Source organism: Quercus robur, chromosome 1, assembly GCF_932294415.1.
Source record: "Quercus robur chromosome 1, dhQueRobu3.1, whole genome shotgun sequence".
Classification (NCBI taxonomy): Eukaryota; Viridiplantae; Streptophyta; class Magnoliopsida; order Fagales; family Fagaceae; genus Quercus; species Quercus robur.
In genome coordinates this window covers 53,934,293-53,943,879 of record NC_065534.1, presented here as the reverse complement: position 1 = coordinate 53,943,879, position 9,587 = coordinate 53,934,293, and the positions used below count along the sequence as shown (strand labels likewise).

Sequence of the window (9,587 nt, the reverse complement as noted above, 5' to 3'; positions counted from 1 at the left end):
GCAAACTATGTCTCGTCTGTCAGAAGCACGCTTACGGTGGGCAGAACGTGATGCTTATCCTCTGTTTTTGCCGCAGAAGTAACTTTTCTCCAGTTTCTGCTGCAAAAGGAACTTTTCTCCAGTTTCTACCGCAAAAGGAATTTTTCTCCAGTTTCTACCGCAGGACTGACTTTTTTGCTATGTAGCAAAACTTTCTATTGTGCAATAAAACTTTCTGTTGTGCATTAAAGCTGTTCAATGTGTTTTAAAGCTGTCTGTTGTACTTTAAAGCTGTCTGCTGTGCTTTAAAGCTGTTCAATGTGTTTTAGCCACATGATAGAAACTTGAAATATTTTCAAATTCAACTTGTAAATGTGAAAATTATTACTCTCATTGTGGGGAAACTTTTCCATGGAAAATTATTACACATTCCTCTTATATAGATTTTTATTTTTTATTTTTTTATTATGGGATCTCTTATATAGATTTGGTTTGGTTTCCATGTGTCATGTGTGAGAGACCCATATGTAAAGATTCACTATTATGTGAGAGACGGTATATAACATGGCCAGTGCACCAAATTGCTTCACTTCTACATCTACTGACAATTCTATAGAATATATGAATGAGAAAATCAAGGGTGAACGGCAATGTAGCAGCCTTTCAAACTCCTTTACGGAGATATATATATATATATATATATATATACACATATATACATATCGATGAAAATAAGCTTGATAACCTTGTTTTCCACTGAAATCTCATTCTTCTTTGGCTCTCTTATTTCCATTCCCTTTAACGTTAGGGCATGCCACTATGATGGGCAAATCAATTCTCATTAAAGAGTAAAAAATTACACACACACCAAAAAAAAGAAAAAAAAGTGGAGATTCTATAGTTCACAATTACACCCTTACGAAACAGAACGCCGAAGAAAAAACTTATTTACCCACGTGCCTTATACATAGAATGGATAAATACAACAAATAATAACTTTTAATTAAAATTAAAAAAAAAAAAAAAAAAAAAAACAAACAAAACAAAACAAAAAGAGTAACTGAGTAAGGGATTAATTCAGCATACAATATTCTTGAACCTATTTCATCGTATCTTGAAAAACACAAAACACTTAATTGAATTACTGCAATTAAACATTTATTTTACTGGCATAAAATTAACATGAGAATTGCCTATATGAAAGGGATGAACACCATGCTACAATTTTGTTTTGGGCAATTTACTTGCGACATTTCTTGGGTTTTTTTTTTTTTTTTTTTTGTGTGGTGAGAATAGGGTTCAAACTTAGAATCTTTTAACGAAATGAAATCACACACACTAAAGCACATGCATATTAAGAGTGCACCTTGTATGTGACATTACATAATCCATTTATTATATTAGCATAGTTAATTTTTGTGATCTCAATGTTCATCCCTAACTTTTGGTAGGGTCAATTCTAATGGTTACTACTTTTTCTTGTATGTTATCTAGACCAAATCATAATCAACCATAAAAAAAAAAAAAAAAAAAAAAAAATTCAGAATTATAAATTCTATGTAGAATAAAGACACTCATACATATGAGCAAGAATAAGATTCTAAAAAAAAGCGTACTAAGATAATTATCATAGAAATGAGTTAAAGGAATGCTTCTGCCTTAGAGAAAGAAAGGAACTTAAATTTATTTATTTATTTATTTATTCTATTTTTTATTTTTTATTTTTACATTAAATTGCTTCAAGGGAGAGAGGGGGAGAGCTTCTATTTATGTTATCTTTTAGCAACTGACTTGCATTCATAAAAGATAAAGATACATGGTATGTCCCTAATAATAAGGATACATAGTATTTTCCTGATTTTAGGGGATCAGGAGATGTGTATTCGTAGAGATAAATATAGTATATTCTAATTTTTAGGGAAAAAAAAAGTATCAAACGTGTGTGAGATATATCTAAATAGAATATGTGATAATTTTTAGAAAAAAAGAAAGAATTTTTTAGAAAAAGAAATAATATCTTTAATTTTATTTTTATTTTTTAAATGGAACTTGAGGCTAAATCAAAAGTTATAATTTTAAAAATTGTTAAATTAAAAAGACCTTAAATTTAGGATTTGAATATTATCTTTGAAACTGTCTGTATTTTAAAATTAAAAAAAAAATGGAAAAAAATGAAAAGGTGAAAACACCATTTTAGTCCTTATACTTTTGGGTCATAGTCAATTTGGTCCCTACATTTTAGTAACAGTCAATCAATTTGATCCCTGTAATTTTCATATTGCTGTCAATTTATTTTCAACTTGTAAGTTAAAAATAATATGAACTAAGGGCCTGTTTGGATAAGCTGTTTTAAAATGTGTGTTTTTAAAACTAGCGTTTTTAAAACGTGCGTTTTGAAAACTCCATTTTAAAAACCACTGATAAGTGTTTGGTAAAAATGTGAAAATATGCGTTTTCTTTTTTTAAAATCATATTTAAGCGTTTGGATAAGCTGTTTTAAAAATAGCTGTTTTGAGTGTAAATTCCAAAAAAGGACTTAACTATTTTTTGAAGGTTATATTGTCATTTTTCCTATGATCAGCATTTTTTTATTATTGAAAATATGTAATTAAGCTTAACAATTACATTAATAATAACAATAATAATAATGTTTTCATTATTGAAATTCATGGAGAGAAGTTTATAAAATTTAAAATAATAAAAATAACTCATCAAGAAAAAGATATTAAAATGATTAGGAAAATAATTATATTAAAATGTTAATTGCCAACAATATCAATACTAGACAATCCATTATAATAATAAAAAGGTTCTTATTTGAAAAATCGAAAACCAGAACACCAAAACAGAAATAATAAAAATATTGTTTACAACCCACAAATGGATCGAGCTATTTTGTCACGAACAAATTTCATCTCCTCATCTTGTATATTTTCAACGTTTGCTTGTCTGCTACTACCTTCTCCACTACTATTGCTTCTTGGTCTGTCCAAGTCATGTTCATCCCAATTGAATCCCTCATCTTCCCTATCATGTTTTCTGATAAAATTATGCAAAACACAAGTAGCAACTATAATGTTTCTTTGGTGCTTAATGTCATAAGGTGGCATTTGCTTCAAAATTTTCCATTTATTCTTCCACACTCCAAATGTTCGCTCAATTGCACTTCTAAGTGATGAGTGAACATAATTAAACCTCTCTTCTATGTGATTCCCTCAACCAGCTCGTCGAAAATCTGAAAGATGATACCTCTGTCCCTTATAAGGTGGCAAGTATCCTTTCCTTAAGGGGTATCCAGCATCAACTAAATAATATTTTCCTAGTAAAAGAAAAAAAAATGTAAGATGTACATAAATAATATCCTTCATACATATTTAATACACAAAAATTTATATACCTGGTGGTGGTTTTGGAAAGTTGACAGATTGTCGACGGGTAGCATCTAAGAAAATACGTGTATCATGTGCTGCACCCTCCCATCCAGCCATAACAAATGTGAAAAGTAAATCAAAATCGCATGCTGCCATCACATTAAAAGATGTCACGCCCTTTCTATTATAATATGCAGCTTTCTTGTCATCTCCAACAACAACTTGGATATGTGTACCGTCAATGGCACCAATGCAGTCCTAAAATAGAATATAAATTTTAGTTACTTAGGAAATAATCCTAACAAATATTATAAACAAATTAGAATGTATGAATTGAATACCTGAAAGTGTGGCATGTACAATGGATTCTTTTGTATATGTCTTGGAACTACACTAAATGTAGGATCAGAAGGCTTGAAGATATCCATTGACATTATGTTAAGGCGTTTCAGAACTCTATGAAAATGTCTATGTATAGTCTCACCAGAATGTTGGAATCTTTCTTGAACCATCCTATAACAAGTTCCTTGTCCAAGTATCATTAAACATATACCTACTGACTCTTCAAGCCTAATATGCCTGGTGTGCTGAAGTCCATATGTATGTTGTAAAACATTACACAATTGAAGGAAAACATGTGGCTTCATTCTAAACATTTCGTAACATTTCGTTTCATTACCCGTCAAACAATCCATCAACCACATATAGCCAGTTTGTTCAGAATCTCTACAAGATTGTTTATCAATATATTTTATATAATATGTCACTGCAACATGACATCTAGCAACAGCAAGATCATATAATTCCTCATCATCATATTCATCGCTTTCAACATCATAAGAATTATCTTCATCACTATTATCAATATGATCATTGTAATCCATAGGAATGTCACCTAAAATATTATAGCAACAAATTAGATAAATCACAATAAAGAAAATGAGCAAACATTTAAAATTACGTAACTGGATAAATCAAAATAAGTATCTATCATACAACAAAAGCCCACAAAAGTACCTACCTAATAGTCATGACCCCCCATAGTTAGTCTATGACAAAAACCCCCTACGTATAACTTAAAGACAACTTATCTTAAGAGCACCGTACAGTGGATGTGTTCTTAGGTAAAAAGTACTTTAGGAGCACCTTATACAAAATGGCAATAATACTTGGCAATAATACTATTGTCAGAGCCTCCTAATAATACTACCTTATACAAAAGTATTATAAACTTTGTTTCTTATAGGCCAAATTCCTTAAGACTACATATTGGCAATAATGGTACCGTCAGAACCTCTAAAGTTGTACCAAAGCATCAAAGAAATGTGTCTAACAATCATGTCAGTACCTCCCATGTTAGTACCTCCCATATAGCAATAACCATCATGTCAGTACCTCCCATGTTAGACCAAAGAATCAGGTTCATGTGTCTAAAGTGGGTTCCGCCACTAAGAAATGGAGGAATCTAGTGGATCCCTATGTTTGTGAGATGTACTCATGATTAGGAGCTACAAATTTTGCTCATTTTTTTCCCAAAGTCTGTATTCATTCCAGCTCCAAATAGGAGTGGAGGACAAAATGCTATGCTTATGTAATTCTAAAAAAAATATGGGTATACAACCTGCATACTCCTTAGATTCTTCTTTTCTACATTTGTTTCTTTGTTAACTCTATAAAAAAGGGAGGAGGGGTGGAGAAAGAGAGAAATTCCATTTAAGAGATTTTCAGCATATAAACATAGATTCCATGATATATATCCATCAGCTGCCAACCCAATACATGTCCTTTTTTCAGGCCTTAAATGAGTTGTATTTTATAATGTTACTCAAAAGGCCTACTAGTTTCATTATTGAAGACAAAACAGCAGCAATGAAACTATTTATCTGGGCAAACAATGTTCTTCTCTCAGCAGAGCTAGTAATTGTTGCAGCAATTATGCTCACTTTCTGCAGAAGCAGAAAATGAATACAAATTCAAATTCATAATTCCAAGTGTAATAGTGGTTGACAAATTAATACAAGAAATATTCCAACCAGAGCTGTCATCACTGTCAAGAATCTCACAATCAATTTAATACAAGTTACAAAGCACATTAAAACTCCACGTTAAAGGAGATTTTAAAAGTCATTACATAAAGCATAAGGCATAACACATATTCTAGAGTAAGGAATACAATAATTAATCTGAAACTCAATTTCTTGCTTCCTTCTCAGCTGTTGAAAAGAAGAATATATGCACTTTCATTGTTACACCTTTCCTCATACTAGTTATAAGGATAAGAACCATGTTAAAAATTTAAAATACACACCCTAGCTACCAAGTACAGGCTAATATGAGTCAACATAGTCAAACACTCAAATTGGCTTGCTGTATATATCGAGAAACCAGGTGATTTGATTTGATATGTAGGGGCTGTATACTTCTGCATCCTACTGAGCTGTTGAGAACACAAGGAAATCATACTTGCCCCCACGGTTAACTATGCAGTAGGTAATTTGGAAGCTCAATAACAGAGGCTAACATGAGTCTTGTTTAAATTTGTTTTGCCCTTTATGGCAACTAACATGAGAGTTAAGATTAAACATCTAATTCCACCACTATTTAAGAGAATTATTTAGGCATATAAATAGCTGAGCACGATAGAATGACCATATGTTTAATCTTCCCAGGACTGCATTGGTGCTGTGAACAGTGACTGTATTATGGCTTGATCCTCACAATCTTCTATATATTTACTCTTAGTAAGTGGTAAACTATATAAATAAATATATATATATATATATATGTGTGCATGCATTAAACAATCAAAGATATTAGATAAACTGAGGACCTCTAATCAAATTCAGAAACTTCCATAAGATTCACTACAAAAGCACCATATAAAAATTACCCTCCATGTAATACTCTATCTTTGTGATTCAAACACCCTAACAGCCCAACAAGTTAAAACGCCCTAACAACCACATTATTCGAAGGATAAAACAACAAACCATGAAAAACATCTCTCTCTTCCATAAAACATTATTCAAAGGATAAAACATAAAACGCCCTAAGTGCCAAAGTAGTGCCCTCCTAACAATCTTGCCTCCTCTTGCAGAAACTGAAGTTGTAAATATGGTTCTTCCATCACGACAAACATCTCTCTCTTCTCTCGTTTCTGAAAAATACGTGCTGCCATAAGGTAGAGTTCAGAACCCTTCTCAATGCCATCTAAGGTGCACACGCGTTCCATGACATTACGAATAGTACTACTTGGCTCCACTGAAAAAGCTGAGTTCCTTAACTCCACAACATCACAGATACGACTAAGTTGTTGTGTCAACTGTAATGCCGTTCCTCCTTTCTTCCCTTTGCTCTGTGTGGATGATGGTAAAACTCGCTTCTTTCCTTTTTTTTGTGTTGGGTTAGGTGGTTGTGTGGGGTTAGGAGTCTCATCTTCATGAATGTCATCATCACCATTTGGAGAAGATGAGTCAGCAGAAGTATCACCTAACCCCTCCTTAGGTGTCTCAAGATCATCAGGTAACACACTTGAAGTGGGGGCCCATGCTAAATCTCCTGTGGCCGCAATGTCCTTAAACATAATGTCTAATAAGTCAATATTCTCCAAACCTTTCTCTCGAAATTTTGCAGCTTCAGGAACCTCCTACAATTTGGAATATTTTCATTAATAACTCAAATAGTATGGTTTATCTACTAATACAAAATATGTACAATGGGTTATACAAAACATACCATTAGTTTCCTCTCCCACCACTCATCAGTTGCAGCTATTGTTCCTTTGGCTGCATCCCATCCCAATCCAGTTTCACTTCCCTTCAACTTATTCCAAAGTACCCAATCTTTCTTCAAACTATCCCATTTATGCTTATACTTCGACCTAGGATATTCCTTTCCAGTTTTCTTTTCAAAAGTTGCTATAATATTTGTCCAACCCTTTTTACTAAAGTGGGTATTAGGTCGATTACCCTTAAATACCTCATCCACACAAGCTTCGCAAAAGATAGTTGTTACTCTTGATGGCCATTGAGCTCTAACATTTGAGCTATTTTGGGATGGCTTACCCATCTAAAAAAAACATAAGTTTGTTAATATTAATGTTCAGCCAAAGAATCAAACAGTTTCACCTCAAGTTTTAAGGACAATATTGTGTTCCACAAAATAGATGTTCTTTAAGAAAGACTAGCACAATCTTGATACCTTATCAGTTATAAACATAGAAAAGAGGTTTAATACAAATGATCTATTTACAATAACTGTTTCTGTTTGATAAAATATGGTTAGTACAAATGGTCTGTGTGATAAAATATATAAGTTCAAAAGCTTTGATCAACAGAGAATGGTGACAAAGTTGAAAATGGAGAGAAATTCTTTGGCTGTGTTTTGTATTCCTGAATTAGACAAATTGATAAGTTGGTCGATGAGTCAAGACTAAGATTATATGAAAATGTGATTATTATTTCCAGTACTATTAGCAAGGGAAGAGACATGTGAAGATGATTGCATAAGATTTAGAGCACACAATGGCAATAGGACACCAAAAACTTCAACTTATGTTAACAACAGAACCATAAAACTCCAATTTTTATCACAGCCACTCAATGCACAAAACCCAACTGAATTTCCCTAATAATCACTCAAAAGGAATAATTCAACTGAAATGCAAGACAGGGTAAGCAATGCCACATTAGAATCTAATATATCACTACAGCCACTAAAATTTGAGTGTCCAAGCAGAGTTATGAGATCCATGAGCAAAAGACAGCATAAGAATTTTAGTTCATTTTATCTTTTCTAAAAGATTATTCTGAGGCAAACATTCAAAAACTAGCAAACCACAGAGGGCAGTGTTCCAACATTTTCTTCTGAGGCAAACATTCATTATACTGTGTAATTGTTATTATCTAATGCTAAGAAGATAGAATCCATATCTCCTTTGAACATCAACCAGAAATTTGTCCCTATCTACTGAGATTTTGTAATTGGTGGATCAGAACGATGATAAACGGAGTAAAGCGAAAACAACAACAACAGCAACAAATCTCTGAATTCTAATATTTTGAGTTAAAATAGTGTAAACCAACATGCGAAAAGCCCAAATCTATATCATAAATTCAAAGATGGGTAATGGAGAATAGTTACCTGGAAAGGCTGGAATTGCGATGAAGAACGAAATACACAGAGCAGAGCAAAAACGTTGAAGAGAGAACCAATCCTTGTGAAGCTGATGCGTTGAGGCAGAGGATTGATGATATATATGGTGAAGGGAGAGGACTGGAGACGCAACGGTAAAGGGAGAAGACTGAAGGCTATTTTTGGTTTTCAGCAAAAATTTTTGGCGGAATCACGATTTGCAAATCGCGCGATATCGAAATCGCAACGGGAAATTGCCTTTCCTGAAACGCGAAAATCTGCTGATTCAAAAACGCAATCCCACAAATTTCGCCCAGCCAAACATCTGCTGATTTCTGCGATTTGATAAACGGGCGTTTAGCTCTCTCAATACGCCTAAACAAACGGGCTCTAAATTGACCATGATTCCAAAATAAAGTGACCAAAATAGTGTTTTCACGAAAGGAAAACTAACAGGATGTGGTATTTTTTTTAAGTGTGCTATTTACATGTAAAAAGGCTTTATAAGATTTTGTTATCCTTAATTTGAAAAGACTCCATTTTAACTAAAAAAGAAAAGGTAATGTTGTTACAGTAAAAAGTTGAAGTGAAAGAGGGAAATCGTGTTATGTCAATCAGGAGTATTTCGTCATAGAGTAGTAAAAATAGATAGATACGATAATTTTACTACACTAAGTTACGTGGTGGTTAGGTTATATTATTGAGAAAGGAACAGCAGGTCTTGGGCCATTGACTACATATATTGTTCTGTTTATTTTATTTTTCTTGTCCAGCGATGATACCCATCATCGTCATTATCATCAAGATCCTGACCATGAGTTTCTCAAAAAAGAAAAAAAAAAGATCCTGACCATGACAGTTCAAATCATAGAAGCTATCACGAAGATGAAGAGTCACCTAATTCCTCTGAATCCTCCTTTAAACCAAAAGCTGAAGCAAAACCTCCTTGCTTAGAAAGGTCACCACGCCATGATCAGCATAAACACAATGTCTTTTCAGTCTTAGAGGTTAGACAAAAACTACTAACTCTCTGGTGTTTTCACTGTTAATTTATTTATCTCATACGCCAAGTTAAGATATGTTTAAGCTACTAGGGAAATCGAT

General features: G+C 33.0%; 2 protein-coding genes across 2 annotated transcripts; both read right to left on the bottom strand.

Annotated features, from left to right (window-relative positions):
• Positions 1-2,814: 2,814 nt before the first annotated feature.
• On the bottom strand, positions 2,815-4,432 carry LOC126714367 (uncharacterized). Its single transcript, XM_050414490.1, has 3 exons — positions 3,692-4,432; positions 3,377-3,608; positions 2,815-3,298 (listed from the first exon to the last, which is right to left on the bottom strand). The coding sequence occupies exons 1-3, from the start codon at positions 4,232-4,234 to the stop codon at positions 3,195-3,197; spliced, it is 879 nt and encodes a 292-aa protein (XP_050270447.1). The 5' UTR covers positions 4,235-4,432; the 3' UTR covers positions 2,815-3,194.
• A 1,847-nt stretch (positions 4,433-6,279) lies between these two features.
• Positions 6,280-7,456, bottom strand: LOC126714359 (L10-interacting MYB domain-containing protein-like). The gene is made up of 2 exons (XM_050414477.1): positions 7,086-7,456; positions 6,280-6,996 (listed from the first exon to the last, which is right to left on the bottom strand). Exons 1-2 carry the CDS (start codon positions 7,416-7,418, stop codon positions 6,400-6,402), a joined length of 930 nt encoding a protein of 309 aa, XP_050270434.1. The 5' UTR covers positions 7,419-7,456; the 3' UTR covers positions 6,280-6,399.
• Between the last annotated feature and the right edge of the window lie 2,131 nt (positions 7,457-9,587).